The 18,175-nt window shown below is 43.1% G+C and overlaps 1 protein-coding gene and 1 long non-coding RNA gene across 10 annotated transcripts in view; both read left to right on the top strand.

Annotated features, from left to right (window-relative positions):
* rapgef2b (Rap guanine nucleotide exchange factor 2b) overlaps positions 1–8,043 on the top strand; it is a 108,394-nt gene extending 100,351 nt beyond the window's left edge. For 6 of the 8 annotated variants that reach the window (XM_061835993.1, XM_061835991.1, XM_061835989.1 and 3 more), the window contains 4 exons: positions 366–558; positions 752–1,242; positions 1,587–2,001; positions 4,265–8,043. In XM_061835993.1, coding sequence (XP_061691977.1) covers positions 366–558; positions 752–1,242; positions 1,587–1,954 — 1,052 coding nt within the window. In that variant the 3' untranslated portion in view covers positions 1,955–2,001; positions 4,265–8,043. Of the gene's footprint in view, positions 1–365; positions 559–751; positions 1,243–1,586; positions 2,106–4,264 lie in introns of those variants that run through there. The other 2 variants (XM_061835992.1, XM_061835988.1) reach the window with 2 other exon arrangements.
* Positions 8,044–16,314: 8,271 nt separating this feature from the next.
* LOC133508472 (uncharacterized) overlaps positions 16,315–18,175 on the top strand; it is a 91,147-nt gene continuing 89,286 nt past the window's right edge. Inside the window, exons 1-3 of one of the 2 annotated variants that reach the window (XR_009797059.1) lie at positions 16,315–16,855; positions 16,935–17,057; positions 17,796–17,901. This is a non-coding gene — a long non-coding RNA (uncharacterized LOC133508472). The remainder of the gene's footprint in view (positions 16,856–16,934; positions 17,058–17,795; positions 17,902–18,175) is intronic. The other variant, XR_009797058.1, reaches the window with a different exon arrangement.

The raw sequence follows: 18,175 nt of genomic DNA, 5'->3' as shown, positions 1-18,175 counted from the left end.
ATGAAAGAAAAAGTAAAGTGTAGTACATTTTTGTTGCGTGTTATGTGAAGTTATAAAGTCTTTTCAATTAGTTTAAGTTTAGCCTGTTTACCATTTTAAAAAATTTGTTTTCCATCTTAATCAGGATAAAATGTACAATTTTTATTTTCATTTATTTTAATAGGAATATTATGTCATTACTTTAGTTATTCAATCTTCCTCCCCCATGTAATGACTTTTAGTTTATATGTAAACTCATACATTTGACATGCTTTTTTTTCCATTTATACTGGAATGGTTTTTAGTATATTCTTTCTGGTTAATAATGAGCATCCCAGTCATATTTATGTCAGGTAATTCATTTTGGGACATTTTGCGTGTTTTAGGTTACACCCGCACGGGCGACTCGTACTCTGACTGCGGTCAGAGTGAGATGTCGTCTCGCTCCAGCCTGCTCAGCAACTTGTCCTTCGAGGACGAGCGGCGGCTGAGGCACTCGGGGGGCGTCGGCGAATCCCACGGTTGCGGAGCGCGCCTGGAGCGGAGGGCCGCCACCGACCCCGACCAGTACAGTCTCGGGTACGTGACCGCACCGCTGCTCCCACAATGCAATGCAGCGAGTGCTTTCGCTAGCATGTTGTGCACTTGTGACGTTCGTCAGCTATTTTGTGAATTCACACAACTTTCTTAACTACGTACAGCAGGATACATTCCCCATTCCACGGAAAATTATGAGTGGGAAATTTACTGTTTTGTAATGTTTCGGTCGCAGGTCGTACTCGTCGATGCAGGACTGCCGGGGCATCTACGCCGGCTGCCCCACAGCGCTGTCATCGCCCAGCTCAGAGGAGCTGACCCAGGATCAGGGTGACCGCGTGTCCCTGGACGCGGCCGACAGCGGGCGCGGTTCCTGGACGTCGTGCTCGTCCGGTTCCCACGACAACATCCAGACCATGCAGCAGGGCCGCAGCTGGGAGACGCTGGCCTTCGGCGGGGGACTGCCGCCCTGCGGCCCCGAGGCCATGCTGTGGGCGGCGCAGGCGCGCGGCAGCTGGGCGTCGGCCGGCTCGTCGTCGTCGTCGTCCGCCGCCTACTGGGGCGAGGATTCGGAGGGCGACACGGGCACCATCAAGAGGCGGGGCGGCAAGGACGTCAACGCCGACGCCGAGACCAGCAGCATCACGTCCACCGGGTCCGAGGACGCCAAGCAGACGGGGCGGCCCTCGCCCTCGCCCGTCAACGCCGGCTCGAAAGGACTCGTGTGTGAGTGTCTCTGTGCTGCTGTTACATATTAACAAGTTTGTTCGGGAGAGCGCAATCATATTAACATGGAGGAAAAAAAAAAAAATCAATTTAAACATTCAGAAGGAAGAGTCGTCATTTTACAAGCATAAAACCACAATTTACCAGAAAGTCATTTTGCATCATAATTTTACTATAACACATTATTACCATCCTTGACAAAAAATCTAAATTAATTAGAATGAAATTAATTGGCAGGGAATTTAATGATGGCCTGAAGGGGAAAGAAAAATAGATTTTAGGAGGATAAAATTCCAATATTACCAGCAAAAGTGCTAATTGTGTTATGTGGTGTGACCCCGAAGCCCGAAAAGAGGGACGATACCGTGAGCCCCCCCCAACGCCGCCCGGCTACACGGCGCTGACTATCTCGGAACTGGCAGACGCTCAGTCGGCGCCCCCTCCCGGCCCCGCTTCCGCCACGTCCGCCGGGGCGACGCCGTCGAGCAGACGCCCCCCCGACTACACCACGGCGCTTCAGCGCTCGCGCATGGTGACGCAATCCCCCGACTCGCAGGCCCACCAGGCGGCGTCCAAGCGGAGGGGCGGGGGCCTCCACCGCGGCCGCGACGACGACGAGGCGGAGGAGGAGGAAGAGGAGGGTGAGTCTCCTAAACTTGTCGCTCTGAGGAAGCCGAGGGCACAGCGTACTCCCCGGCCCCCCCGGCTGTGACTGTGTGTGTAAATTGGGGGAGGGGCGCCCCCCAGACCCCGTGGCAGGTAAAGACCAATTTATCAGATAGCCCCATCCTACATGCCCCCCACCTCAGTGCATGTCCACACACTTGGACTGAGACCCGACCACACTCACCTACTTCCTGCTACATCTCAGACCCCGCCCCCCCACCCCGCCCACAAACACACACACACACACACACACACACACACAGTGTGCCCCTCACAACCTCTTGCATCCCTGTCCCCCCTCCCCCAATGCATCCCCCACCCACTGGCACCATTGATTGAGTCCGTCTGATTGTTAGTAGCAAAGATTCCTTCCTACCAAAACACATGATTGAAGGTGCAATTGAAAAATTATTAATTTGATAGATGAACTTCATGTATCCCATTCAGGATCTTTTGGATAATATGTATTTTTAATATATGTTCCAATATACAAATGGTCGATAGAAGACACTACATTGATCGTTTGAAAAGTCTTAGTTTTAGATGCTGAAATATATTTTTAAGAGCATTTTAGATGCGCAAATATATTTTATTTCAGAGCACGATACATATTACCAGAAGTTGGAATTTATAAAGTGGTACCTCTATTTACGAAATTAATCCGTTCCAGAAGTCGTTTCGTAACGTGAATTTTTCACAACCAGAGCCACATTTTCCTGCCCAGTAACAGCTGGGGTAGGCTCCAGCAATCCCGCGACCCTTGTGAGGATAGGCATCTCGAAAAATGGATGGATAAAATCTGACAATTGGCAGAAAAGTATTATTAACAACAATGCGACATGACCAGTAAAAAAAGCAAAACCCATTTATTGTGATTATGACACAAGATATAATACTTTCTGCAAAATCGTGCTTCCTTTGCTGTGTTCTGTTCCAGGTGGTTCGATGTCATTATCTCCCGATCCAGTTGAAGCCAGAAATTTACATACATTGTGGAAAAAGACACATTTCATTTTTTTGTCTCTGTCCGAAGTCAAATACGACTAAACCTCTCCCGTTTCAAGTCTGCCACAATAACGGGAGAATTTCGTAGAGAATTTTTGTCTTATTTTCTTCAAGGTCAAAAGTTTGGACTGCACGACTTGGTGTCAAACGTTTTGGGTAACGTTCCGCAAGCTTCCGCCAGTTCTCTACTGGAATCCTGGCCCATTCCTCCTCACAGAACCGGTGTAAGGACGACGTGATGCTACGTCCTCCGTGTTTCACAGTTGGTACGGTGTTCTCAGGTCTACAGGCTTCCCCCTTTATTCCTCCAGATGTAACGTTTGTCATTATGGGTAACGGCACTTTCTAACCAGCTTCATCCAGCATCCTCACAAGGTCTTTAGCTTCTGTTCTAGGGTTGGATTCGCACATTCTGGACCAAAACACGTTCATCTCTGGGACACAAAGCCTCCTTCCTGAGCGCTGTGATGGCTGGACATTCCCATGATGTTTGAACACGTGACTGTGGCACCTTCAAGCCTCTGGAAATTGAACCCAAGGATTAGTGGACCTCCTCTTTCTCTGATTTCCTGGGCATTACCCCCCATGATTTCAAACAAGGAAGCAGAGTGTTTGAAGTTTAACATTAAATGCATCCCCAGCTGTGTTGTCAATTAACCCAGGTTGCCAGTTAACCAATCAGGAGCTTCTAAAGCTACGACCTTATATGGGCTTCCCCATGTTCTTTCAAGACTGTGTATCTAAAAGAAAACATTTGTAAAATTCTCTCAAGAAATGTTCTCCCTCATTTTTGTGGCATTTAACAAAATTTAATAATTTTGCTGATCCTGACTGACTTGAAACAGGAGAGGTTTAGTCTGATTTGACTTCAGACAGCGAGACAAAAAAAAAAAATGTGAGTTTTTGCCAAGCGTATGTCAACTTCTGGCTTCAACTGTACATGTCGGTTTTGTTATTGATCTCAGTGCTTTAAAGGTCTAATCCAGAGGACCTCTATTTTATTTGTCTATCATACAAATGTAGCTTAAAAATTCATTTAAAAAAAATATTTTTTATTTTTCGGGTTCGAACATACATGGTCGAATTACACCTGCATGGGGTGTTTTTGGCGCTAATTTATTTCTTAGCTGTTGTGTTGAGAATTTTTTTAAATGTATTTGTTTATTGTTTTATATTTATTTTTATTTATTTATTTTACTTAATTTTTAAAAAAAAAATTAAAGTAGCTACGTTTGTGTGATACAAAAATAAAATATAGGTCCCTCTGGATTAGATCTTTCAAGATTGTGACGAAAGGAAATGTTGCAAACAAGCGCGCAGCAACCTCTCAACACTCTTGTCCTCTCTGCAGATGACGAGCAGGTGTCGGCGGTCTGAGGGGGGGGGTCAAGAAAAAAAAAACAAAAAAAAAAAGCTCTTCGCCGTCCCTCCGAGCAACCAATAGACTCTCATCTTCAAGCTACTACGTGCCTGCTCTGCCTCCTGATTGGTGGATTCCTCCGGTTGGCTCTTCCTCCTCTTGCCTCTCCCGCCCCTCTGCCTTAAAGCATCATGGGGGGGTTGATGGACCCTGCATGCAAAAAATAAAAATTAAAAAAAAAAAATTTGAAGAAAAATACTGTGAAGAAGAAGAAGAAGAAGAAGAAGAAGAAGAGGAGGCGGTGAAAGATGACAAATGCCCGGCACTTTTTGGACAATTTAAAGACATTTTGAAAAACAACGTTGACATCTCATCTGCACTAATAAGAACAAAAACATAAATATTGAAAAAAAAAAAAAAAACACACACACACACACAAGCAGAAGACATTTTCAGAACGCTTTCAATCAAAACTCTTTTGCACTCCTGACCCGCTCCAGGATGTTGGAACAATGACGCCAGTATTATTAACACAAACAAGAAAAATGGACAGAAATTGAAGACATATTTGACGAGCACTTTCAGCACAAGAACCTAGCGGACGCGCGCCTGGACGCCAGGGTAACCGTGACGACGAGGCGGCTGTATCGCCGTCCTCCTCCGCGGGGGGGACGGACACCGGTTGACGTCGGAAAAGCACAAACACAAAAAAAAGCGGGGGATGTAAAAAAAAAAAAAACAGGCCCGAGGACGGGAAAGCTGTCAATCGTGGCCCTCGTTGACACCCGTGAGCGGAGTTTGTGCGGAATGTCCAAAGCGCCTTACGACTGCACGTTCGTTACGTCACAACACGCGAGCCCCCACGTCAACAAGCCGAGGGAAATGATGCCTTATTGTTCCACGACGCTTCCTTTGCATCTCCACGGACCCGCCCCCCCGCCTCCTCCCCCACTCTTTGACCAGTTACACCCTCCCACCCCGCCACCATCCGGAATACCGCGACTCGACTGGAGGACTTTTTGTTGTTGTTTTTTTTGTACACTGCGCTGGTAAAGGAACTAAAAGAAGGAAAATAAGGCTGCCAAGGAGCGTTAGAGCCGTACGGAAATGAGAAATTCAAGCTAACGGGGTTGAAATGTTACCAGGATGTAGCACCAACCAATAGAATTGGACCAATTCTTGAAAAATATGCATACCGTAATTCCCGGCCTAAAGAGCGCACCTGGTTATAAGCCTCACCGAGTACATTTGTAAAGGAAATACCATTTGGTACATACACACGCCTCAGCTGTGTAAAAAACGCAAGCGCCCAGATTGAAACACGAGATATTTACAAAGAAAGATGGTACACAGAGATTTTAATGCTAGCGCTGCTCTGGTAATGCTAACGCTAGCCACACCACGCTAATGTTAGCGCCGCCGTGCTAACGCTAGCGCCACCACGCTAACAGGGCCGGTTAAAAAAACATAGCAGTAAAAATCAGTGAGACACGGCAGTAACATGCTAGCGCAGCGCTAACTGGGCCGGACCGGTAAACGTCACTTCCTTATATATATATATCTCCTTACATATTCCATAAATATATATTATATATATTCCAGCGGTTTCACTCTTACGTTTTCCGACCGAGTGGCCCCTTGCGGGCGTTAGGAAAAAAATACACAAATTAGCCACATCACCGCGTAAACCGCAGGGTTGAAAGCATGTGGAATTTCGTAGGCCGGAAATTACGGTATTTGGTTCACACAAACGTTATATTACCAGAAAAAAATCAATAATGCTTTGAGAATCAAATTTGGAAACTAGTTGGGAATTTGGGAAATAATAGCGCACTTTGTTGTAATGTTAGGATATCTATTTAAAAAAAAAAAAATCAAAATATTTCATATAACATAACATCGTCTCGCGACCAGAATAAAGTAATACCTCACAAGGATGATATAAGAATATTACAGTGTAAAAGTTGGGATTTTTTTTTTCTTCTCCCCCCCCCCAAGAACAAAGTTGTATATTTCCCAGGAACAAGTTGTGAATAAATGATGAACAGGGAAAAAAAAAAAGGGGGGGGGGACATCGTCATAATCATGAAAAAAAATAAATGATGGAAAAAAAAGTCCAAACTTTTCAAGAATATGGATGTACTATGAGTAGAAGGGGAGAAGGAACTATATTACCATGATAAGATTGCTATAATACAACAAATTACATATTTTTAAGACTGAAATCTGAATATTAATGGAAAAGGTTTACGTTTTCTGGGAATAAATTTGTAATTTTACACGGGAGAAATTGTAAGCTAGGTGGAGGAAAGTTTCACACTGAAATTTATTAGGAGTAAAAAATGTCAAATATTACAAAAAAAAGAAATTATGGTATTTGTAAACCATTTTCCAAGATTAAATATTTTATTTCACTGGAATTAAAAAAAGATTTTAAATGGAAAAAATATTTTCCAATATTAGTATTCTAATGGGACTTTTAAAAAAATATTTTAGAAGTTCCGATATATGACGTGATATTATTAAAAAAAAAAAAATTAAAAAAGTTCAATTTCTCCGGGGATGATAACATCACAACATAAGAATATAGGTAAAATACATCAACTTTACTCAAGTTAATGTAATTTTATGGGCATCCACTTGTAAATTAGGGAGAAATAGTTCAGAATGGTACCCGAATAATAGATTTTTTTAGAGGAAAAAAAAAATCGCAATTTAATAAAAGTAAAATTGGTGTATTACAAGATGATTTGATAAGAATTAAATATGAGGAAGTGAAAAGGTGCAATTTTTCACAGAAAGCTGTAATTGGGTGAGAAAAACTATGGTTGGTTAATTTAAGAAACATTTCATGAAGATTTCTGAATATTGCAAAAACCTGCAATTTTACAAAAGTGACAAAGTATGAGGATTTTTTTTTTTTTTGAGAGAGAGAGAGACTTTAAATGAGAAACTAAATTGATGAAGACAAAAAGTCCATGGAAGATTCATCTAATTCTCCGACTGCTAAATTACTTTTTCCCTGCTAATTGTTAACGTTATTCTCATTGTTTTATTTTTCTGTTAATATACCGACTTTCATCTTTTTTTTTTTTTTTAAAGTAATTTTCTGGTTTGTAACTTCTAAATGCTTCCTGGTGATATTCTGACTTTGCGTTTGTGATTTTCTGACTTCTGTCGGGGGTTTTTTTCCGCTTTGTTTCCCGCGCGGGCTGTAAAACTCCTCGGCGACGGCGACGCTTTCCCTCCGGTCTTCGGTCCTCCTTTCACAGATTCCCGCTGATCACATTGATCAGTTTTGGAGAAAAAGATGAAGAGGAAGGAAGAAAAAAAAAGATTGAGGAGGTAAAGTGTTTTTCCACTGCGACAACACTAAAAAAAAAAAAAAGAAAAGAAAAAAGAAATGAAAAACCATTTCTTTTGTTATTGTGGTATTATGTTTTTGCTTGGTTTCGTACGGGCCACATTCGGAAGACGTGAGGTTGCACAAAAAGGTGTCGTGGGTAGAACCGCTACTGTTGTGATGATGATGATGATGACGACGTTGTGTACATTTTTAGCTGGTGATGTTCTTCTCTCTACTACTACGACTCGCACTTTATGTCTTTTACAAAGACAACTGGTGGAGTATGTGTTGCGTTTTTTTTTTTTGTATTTTTAATACAATAATTGTAAATATTGGTTCTATTTTTGTTTAAATGTATTATGTTTATGCCTCAACATCCAGGTTTGTATGAGGCCGGGAATCAATAAATTCTGCATACAGTTAGTGCCTGTTGATTTATTTTAGTTTTTTGTTGTCGTTGGTCTCATTCACAACTAAATGCCCAAATAGGAAGTGAAGGGAACAGAAAAGTGACAACGGGATGAGTGAGCGAACAAACAAAAAAAACAAAACAAAACTAAAGTCGCCATCCGCCATCTTGATACTCCCAAAACAGCCGTGTCGACCTCTCCGTTAATCGCCAATTTGGTGGCTGTGAGAAAACATTCCACAGGTAAATTAGAAAGATTTACTTTGACACAGCTCAAGTTTGTAAAGTTTTCTTTTTAATTATCATTATATTCTGATGATCTTAATTCACTTGAACAAAGTTTTGTCTTCGCCTGTTGTTGTTCACTGTTCACTCTCTGCTTCACCTTTATAGGCCGACAGTTTTTCGCAGAAAAAGCGATGTCAATATTTTCCCAAAACCTCATCAGTGGGTAAGCAAGAAAACACATTTTCTGTGAAATTTTTGATCAATTTTATAATACAGAACTCTGCAAATTGAATTAGATTTTCAAATGCGTAGAAACACGTTGAAATTTTCTGTCTGAAATAGGACGTCGCACAGACAACAAATGAAAAATGCGTTTAGCATGTATTTTCCCATATTTCCCAAAATATATCGAACTCATTGACTTAAAATGTAGTGTTTTCATGACGAAAAAAAATGCTTAGTTTTTTGCTGTTTTTAGATGATAGTGCTTCACAGCGTATTTTGGGAAAAGTTAACGTCACGGAAATCGGGCGCTAGGTAATATGCAAGGTTTCTTGCTACTCATGGTGTTCTAGGTCTTCGCTTTGCACAGAGCCTTTTTTGGTCAAATTAAAAATCTTTCATGATCATGAAAAAATGTCAAGCTCACACGACCAGTTTTAATTCTAAATGCCAAACTTGAGGAAACCCGGCCATAATCCAACCTGTAAACCACGTTTTACACACGTTTTGGGAGTACCAAGATGGCGGCCAACTGGCTTCAACCAATCAACACACCGCTAGCTGTGTATGCCCCATCCAGGCCTTTTTTTTTTTTCATTTTTTTTTTTTTTTTAGATCAGTAAACAGGAGCACGAGTTGCACGTAAACACGGCGTGATGTGCCGGTGTGGCCGCGAGAGGGCGCCATGCTTACTGCCTATCAAAAGGCGCTTTTCAACGGGCAGCAGGCGGTTAGAGTGAGTGAGTGAGTGAGTGAATGAATGAATGAGTGAGTGAGGTAGGTGGGCGTGCCCGTGGCTGGCAAAGTGGAGGGGGTGAGTGGAAAAACACTGGCAAGGCGAACCAGGGGACGAATGACGCCAAAGTGGCAAAGGTGGCAGTGAGCCCCCAGATTTTTTTTTTTTAATTTTTTTAAATCTTTCCCCCAATTTTTTCACCTGCTTCTTTTGGAGGGAACAGTCGCTGAAAATGTTTGATTTTGATTCATAATTGATTTATTAATCCATTTGCTGCCATATTGTGTGGCCAATTTTATTTATTTTTATTTTTTTTTTTTTTATGATACATGCATCCATATACGTATGACTTCAAGCTGTGTTGCGTCAATTTTTTTTTCTTCCAGGACACCTCCTTCCCCTTTTCCTCATCATCGCAAACATTGCTCATATTTGTTTACCTGATGGAAAAACCAAATTATTAACTCTGCACTCGCACGCGTCTTAAAATGCGGCTTAATTTTCGCAGCGCTTCGTCGTTTGTTTTCCTTATTAAATGTCGAACGCCCTCGGATGCAATACTTCACTTTGTTTGTTTGTTTGTTTTTTATTGTCAAGGCGAATACAAATTGAAATGAAAAATAATAATAATAACATCAGCCGGGTCTTGCATTCTGCAGTGAAAACGAGTATTGAACTCCCTTAATTGTCAACTTTGAAAGCTAATTTAAACGATGGTTGCCATGGTGACTCATTAAAAGTGTTGTGATGAAATTTAGGTGGATTATTCCCGGATCTTAACATTTCGGTCAAGTTGAGACCGTTAGACACGGAGCTTTATTTCTAATTACATTAATTGCTGGCTTATTCTTGGTTCTGACTTTACTTGGTGCAGGCTGGCCCACCAACACCCCGCCATACCGGACCCCCGGCGTTGACTGTATATCCGAACCTTTTCCATCTGATGAAGGAGACCGCTTTGGCCTCATTAGGAGAAGGTGCAACGGAAGAAAAAGAGGGGGAGAATTCGGCTGATGAAAAAGAAAAAATAATAAGTACAAAGTTTGACAAATGTGAGCCAAGTAAAAGTTTCTTCAAAGGAAGTTCAAAGTTCAAAGTGGCGGAGTTTAAAGGTCGGAAGGGCATCGTTGGACGATGCCCGTGAGCGTCAGGCGGGGATTCCGCCGAGCAGGTTCGACATGTTCCGGATCAAAACCCGAGTTCTGACTTGACCAACATTTAACCAACCGCGTTCTCGAGTGCAGCATAAATGGGATTGATTTGGAAAATGAGATGATTTTGGATTTACGTGCAATATCTGATGCCCAAAAGCGGACTTGGAAGGAGTTTAAGGAAGTATAAAAATATCATTTTGGCAGTCAAGGCATATTTTGCTTTTAAGATTTTATGACTTGGACTTGGGTGAAACGGTGGGTCAGCTGGTAAAGCGTTGGGCTCAAAGTTCTGAGGTCTCGGGTTCCATCCCAGACCTGCCTGCGTGCAGTTTGCATGTTGGATGCGTGGGTTTTGTCTGGGCACTCTGGTTTTTCCTCCCACATCCCAAAAACATGCAGCATTGATTGGACACTCCAAATTGCCCCAAGGTGTGACTGTGAGTGCGGCTGTCGTCTGTCTCCATGTGCCCTGCGATTGGCTGGCAACCAGTTCAGGGTGTACCCCGCTTCTTGCCCGTTGACAGCTGGGATAGGCTCCAGCACTCCCTGCAACCTTTGTGAGGATAAGCAGCTCAGAAAATGGATGGACTTGGACTTGATTGAAGTAGTTGCGATCAGCTTTTCTGGACCCAAATGTTCAGTTTTTGAGTTCAGGGGCCGTCAAGTCAGAAATGACAGTTAGACTGGGAGCATGTTAAACCTGCTTTCTAGAAAACTTGCTGTTTGTAACTTTTATGATTTGGAGATTGATTTTTTTTTTATGAATATTTTTTTATCCATCCATCCATTTTCTTATTTTTCTATGAAAATTTTTATCCATCCATCCATTTTCTTTGCCGTTTATCCTCACGAGGGTCGCGGGGAGTGCTAGAGCCCATCCCAGCTGTCACTTGGTACACCCTGAAGTGGTTGCCAGCCAATCGCAGGGGCACATTGAGACAAACAGTCGCACTCACAATCACACCTACAGGCAATTTAGTGTGTCCAATTAATGTTGCATATTTTTGGGACGTGGGAGGAAACCGAAGTGCCCGGCGAAAACCCACGCAGGCACGGGGAGAGCATGCAAACTCCACACAGGCGAGGCCGGGATCAAACCCGGGTCCTCAGAACTGTGAGGCCAACGCTTTACCAGTTGATCCACTGTGCCGCCATGAACATTTTTATGATTTTTTTAATTAATAAAGTTAACACTGCAATCTAACATCGCCAAACTATGACTTTTTAAAATATTGATTGTTATACAAACGAGAAAAAAAAAACTCAACATGTTGGCACATTTTTATTTTCTATTTTTTTAATTCATTTTTCTTAAAAAAAAAAAAAAAATCAACAACAACATGCATTTCCAGATTTTGTTACATTTTCCAAATCTGAAAAACAAATCAAAACAATCATCAGAGTGCAGGAAAAAAAATGTATCATCATTTTGGGTATTGTAATTATTCCCAAACCATCAAAACAATCAGACGTCTTTGCTGTGGAAATTGCAGGTCGGAAAAAAATGATGCGCTGCGGCAAAACTCGGCAAGAAAATTTTCCATTTGGCGACTTCGCATGAAATCGTCATCTTCCAAACATTTGCAATTTGCCGTGTTTTGATTTTTGAAAGTTCACCGAAACACACCTGGAGTCCAAATGATCTGAATACTCATTTGTGTCCCGTGATTGGCCAGCGACCGGTCCAGGGTGCTCCGCCTCCCCACGCCCCAAAACCAATTGCGCGACTTTGGCCGCTTTCGACGCTCGTGGCCTTAAGCGAGGTCGACTGTCCTCTTCATCCATCATGGCCGTCTCCCTCGCCGAGCCTGTTCCTCCCGGCGCCGCCGCCGCCGTCGTCGTGGTGACCACGCGTCAATGTTATCAGCACGGCGCAGACGTTAGCGTCGGCATCGAGGGGCGGCGCTCGACTGGCCTGTCGCCTAATTACCCTCGCGGGCGCATGCCCGTGCCGCGGGCCAGCAGACGGGGACGTCGACTGTTTTAACAATCCCGACATTTGGCGAAAAATGCACCGACGACGCGTTTTTCGACGACAACACGTTTGAGATTTCAAAACAATATTTTCATGTTGCTCATCGGGACGTAATAAAAAGACATTTACAGTCGGCATCGCGTCTGCGCCGTTCTGAGTTGTCGTTTTAATCTGGGAACGCAATTCAACCGAAATAAATCAATTTTACCTTAATTTGGGGGGGGGGGACTGATTAGTACAGTAATCGGTGTCAAGGAAGTATTTTTCAAGTGATTCATCTGGAGGGACTTTTTTTTATTTTTTTATGTTGGCGTTCTGAGTCCTCGTTTTAATCCAGGGACGTAAATCAACCAAAACAAATCGATGTTATCTTAAATTGGGGAAAAAAAAGCTGATTCATCAGAAACTGGTGGTAGTCCTGATTAGTACAGTAATCGGTGTCAAGGAAGTATTTTTCTCGTGATTCATTTGGAGGGACTTTTTTATTCATGTTGCCGTTCTGAGTTGTCGATTTAATCTGGGGACACAAGTCAACCAAAACAAATCAATGTTATCTTAATTTTTGGGGAAAAAAAATGATTAGTACAGTAATCGGTGTCAAGGAAATATTTTTTTCAAGTGATCCATATAGAGGGATTTTTTTATTATTTTTTTAATGTCGGTGGCACATAAAGTACATTTCAGAAGCATCTTTCTTTGTGCGCAATCTTCCAGCCATTTCATTTTCAATTAGTTTGAAATGAATCTAAATGGATATGAAGTTCTGTTTTTGGAACAATTTGCGGTTTATTTTTTTTTATTTTTTTAAACTAACTCATTATATTCACCAACTAGTGTACTCCCACCGAGAAATATATTCAAGTCCACAGTTCGACACGACGTCTCGACGCAGCTTGTCTGTGAAATTCAAGCTTCTATGTAACTGCGCCGCACACCGACGCCAGCAGGGGGCAGCACAGCGTCACCTTTGCGTTCAGCTCAGCACAGTTGTGGAGTTGATGATAGAGATTAGGGCATGCGGTGTCAAACTCGTTTCTCGTAGTGAGCAATCGATGTTTCATCACCTCAGATAAAACCGGACGTCAAGGATAGTAGTTTGTTCACCTATTGTAGTCCGCCTTAGCGCCACCTACGGGACTCCAACTTTCAGGTGAAAAATCGTCGGCCACGCTGTTCACCACCTGGAACGCTGAACAGTCGACGAGACTGAACATCGAAATCGGAGGCAATCGGATTCCTACCGTCCGTAATCCGAAAATCCTTGGCGTCACCTTCGATCCCTCGCTTGCGTTCCATGAACACAGGAAAATCGTGCGCGCCAAACTCAAAAAAAAGAAACAATCTTCTGAAGTGCCTCGCCGGCACCACGTGGGGCCAGACCGAAGACGCCATCCTCACGACGTACAAGGCCATCGGGAGATCGATCCTGAACTACGCTGCGCCCAACCTGAAGCCAAATCACCGGGACTCCATCCAGGCAGGTCAAAACACTTCCATCGATCGCCTACACGCCAAGTCGAAACTCCTTCCGGTACGCGAGCACAGTGTGATGTTCACGCAACAATACGCGCTTCAGTGCCACCTCGCCGGACATCCTAATCACAAGATGACAAGGCAAGAAGCGCGCCCCAGACCGTTGCGCAAAACAGTCCGAGATACCGAGTCATCAATCGAGCAGTACATTCGTCGGGCGTCCGTCGACGCAGAGGACTACGGGCGCGGCTTCTCGGCGGTCCATCAAACCGCCATCGCTGACGGGATCGCCGGCTGCAAACCCAACATGGCCTCCAGTAGCCGAATCCGAAAGACAATTCCCGCGGCCCCCTGAGATCGACGCCATCGCGACTCCGTTCGGGCTGGCGTCACACGCTCAACGTCTATCGGCATCGACGTCGTCGATAAATGCCCGTTGTGTGACGCGTCATCTCTTCAACCGTGCTCGAAAACCGACCACGCTGTGGAGCTCCCCGGCCCATGTGGCGCATTCTCGAGACCTTGATACAGAATAACGACCGTCGGACTCGGCTACGACAACGACGGGACAGGAAGGGAATTTTGTCTCTGCTTTTTTTTCTTATCGTTCCAAGACGTCATGTTTAACAGATTTAAATTGTTCTACATTTTGATGATAAATTCAACACACATGACCTCTTTTTGCTGCTTTTTTGGCGGTGCGCGGAACGATTTATCGCTCATTCTCCATCTCATTGGGACGGGCCTACGTCCTGGATCCACACTAATTACCCTCTTTGATTTATTTTTTTTTCTTTGCAACGGGGGTGAAACTAATTGGGCTCTCGGTTGCGAGCGGATTCATTCCCCGCCGCCTTCTCACAGACCGGCTTCAAAACACGCCGGCTTCCCCCCTCACGCGAGCGCGTCGTTCCTTCAAAGGTGTCGTGAAATAGGTCCTGCAGTTTTTTTTTTTCACGTTCCGAACGCCGGCGCTTATAACGCCAATTAAAGTTTAATTACGGCCGCCGCTGCCTTGTCGGAGCGGCTCGGGGGGGGGGGACGAGATTGATTCGCTCTTATTTCAGGCAAAAAATTCCACCGCGTTGCGCCCGCGGAAAGGACTCTCGCTCAACGGTCCTGCAAAGTTCAAAGTGCCACGGGAAAATCGCGGGTGTTGTTTCTAGCAGGGGTAATTTGAAATGAATCGGGAAACGTAGAAACGATTTAAAGGTACAGCTTTAATGACGCTTTGAGGGCCGTAGTTAATTGATGCAAATGACGCAAGAACCAACAAGTGAACCCCCCCCCTCCCCCGCTGGCGTCTTTTCAAAGTAGCTACGAGAGTCATGAGAATATTCTCCGCCCTTTTCATTTCATTTTGTTTAATACCCTCAAAGCAGCCTCCCGCCGGTGAATTATCGCCTCATCATCCACCGGGCACGCGGCATCTCACTTCATTTTACTCAATTGTTCTTTATCTGCTCTCAAAGCCTTGCGAGATTAACACCCCCCCCCCCCCCCCCGACCCGACGTCACGAAAAAGCCCGGCGATATGAATCGGCCGTGAATGCGAATGAGAACCGGGAAGGCTTCGGCCGGATCCCGGCCGCCGCTTCAGGAATAATTCCGCAGGATTTCCCCCAGGTCGTTCTCTCCGCCGATATTTTCACACGCCACCTGAAGGAAGGACCCAATCGCAACCGCACCCATCTACAGTATCTTAAAAAATATTTATATACATATCTACATTTGCATGCGCTAACAGCGAGTGACCGCCTTCTGCCAGGAAATAACTGCGCTTTCACTTTTTATTTTGCTATTTTTTTTTCTTTTTTTTTTGCGCGGCGGCCCTCCGTAGCCGGTCGTTCCAAAATTGCTAACAAGTTCCGAACCACTGATCTTAAAAAAAAAAAAAAAAGACTGGATGGCTCATTGGCCACCAACACTGCAGTCGCTATCCGCCATCTTGATACTCCCAAAACAAGCGTGCCGACCTGTGCGTTAATCACCAGTTTGGTGGCTGTGAGAAAACATTCCACAGGTAAGTTCGAAAGATTTACTTTGACACTGTTAAAGTTTGTATGTAAAGTTTTTTTTTTTTTTAGCTTAATTCACTCGAACAAAGTTTTGTTTACGGTTGTTGTTGTTCACTCTCTGCTTCACCTTTATAGGCCGGCGGTTTTTCGTGAAAAAGTGATGTCAATATTTTCCCAAACTTCATCAGTGGATAAGCAAGAAAACACATTTTCTGTGAAATTTTTGATGAATTTCAAAATACAGAACTCTGGAAATTGAATTTGATTTTCACACGTTTGAAACAAGTTTAAATTTTCCGTCTGAAATGGGTGGTCGCAGAGACAACAAATTAATGTATTTTCCCGATTGCGAGTCCTTATTTCCAAAAATATATTTAACTGGTTTTAATGATTTTTTTTTTTTTTTTTTTTTGCCATGATGATAGTGCTTCACAGCATATTTTGGGAAAAGTTAGCATATCACGGAAATTGGGCCCTAGGTAATATGCAAGGTTTCATGGTAGTCACTCTGTTCTATGTCTTTCCTTTGCACTTAGCCTTTTTTGGTAAACCAAGTTGATTTAAAAATTATTCATGTTACCAGAACTGAAAAAAATGTCACGTTCACGCGACCAGTTTCAATTCTAAATGCCAAATTTTGAGGAAAAATCCCGCCATAATCCAACCTGTAAACCATTTCCGCCACACGTTTTGGGAGTACTAAAATGGCGGCCAACTGGCTTCACCCAATCGACATACCACTCGATGTGTATGCACTATACAGTCGTTTTTTTTTATCCGAACGTGGCCTCCATTCATTCATCGCGGGTTTCCGACCATAGTTGCACGTCCCAGTGATTAGAAGTGATTAGAAAAGTGTGTCGCCGCGATAGTCTCAGAGAACGTTGTCCCGCATTGGCGGCACTAGCAATGCTAAACTAGCGATAGCGCTCTTAACAAGCTAGCGTTAGCAACCGCTGCTACGACGACGTTTGCTAACTTCGTGAAATCGACTTCTATCCAATTGGACTCTTCAAAATTGGTGAGTACTTTTATTTTACTGTTATTGAAATATGTCTAGAGTTCTATGTCCGTTAAAACGTCAATTCGGTTGTTTCAAGCAAAAAGAAATTGCCAGTGATAGCCCGAGGTGCTGTGCTACCTTGGGACTTCCGGTGTAGCATCACCAAAGTGAAGATCCGAAAGTGTTTTCAGTCGGAAAGGCAGCAAAACATTTGCATACGGTGAGAATTTATATCCATATTATGCCAAGTCTGGTATAAGAGCATAATTTGCATTCATTTATAACTCCAATACATTTTGTCCAGCTCTCATTATTTTTCTTCGCCTTGGTGCCATACACTTGTTTTTTTTTTTCCCCAGAGCAAGCACAAACAATTAATCATACTGTGATGAAATAATTCAGGCTACGGCACTCCTGCGACCCTAGTGTGGATAATCGGCCAAGAAAATGGATGGATTAAGTTTTCCCATAAAACACATTGAAGAAAGAAGGTTCTATTCACATAAGCTTCCTATCAAATAAAGTATATCTAAGCAAAACGATGATATTAAATTCAAGTTTGGAAACCACGCTTGTAACAATGGCAACAAAGTATTGCCTTATAAAAGTCTTTCTTTTATTGACTTGCTTGTCGATATAGTAATGCAATGTAAAAATTAGTATTCCGCAATAAGAATAAACTTGGCGTCAAAATTCATCTATTGTAAAAATGACCCATCTGTCTGTTTTACAAATGATTGAAAGGAAACGGCGTGTGTTTTTGTCAATTTTCTTTCTGCAGTTTTTTGTCATGGTTTTTATTTTTACTGCATTCTACAGTGGATAACTTTTTTTTTTAAGCTGTAGAAGAGTCTTACCGTCTCATTTTCCAGCTGTTGTGACCCTTAAGACTGCAAAATTCATCATGTCAGCCTTGAGCAGCCGCTGACTATTTATTTTATTTTTTTTTCCTCCCCAGATACAGCGAGTGATTGATGGAACGCGGTCTAATTAAAAACCCACCTTGGCCGATTCGCGGATCTTCAGTGTATCAAAAGCAAGAAACCAAATAGACCCTCAAGCCTGTGAGTACTCTTTATTTTGGGACTGGTGTAACTACTGTGTTCAAAATGGTAAAAGCCATCATCATGTAAAAACAAGCTTAAAAAGACTCCGGGGGTTTTGCACTCTCTTCAAGTAGTTGTTCCAGGCAACAAATACTATTTTCCCAGTGTCCAAAGTGATTAAAATGAATGCTTGAAATGTTTATTGATCATTGCAATCAGATCAATGTTTTTGACATAACAGTTCTTTTTTTGTGCGCGTTTACATCGCCCGGGCACGCAAATGCGAATACTG

This window comes from Syngnathoides biaculeatus, chromosome 11 (genome assembly GCF_019802595.1).
Source record: "Syngnathoides biaculeatus isolate LvHL_M chromosome 11, ASM1980259v1, whole genome shotgun sequence".
Lineage (NCBI taxonomy): Eukaryota > Metazoa > Chordata > Actinopteri > Syngnathiformes > Syngnathidae > Syngnathoides > Syngnathoides biaculeatus.
This window is presented reverse-complemented; position numbering and strand designations above follow the sequence as displayed.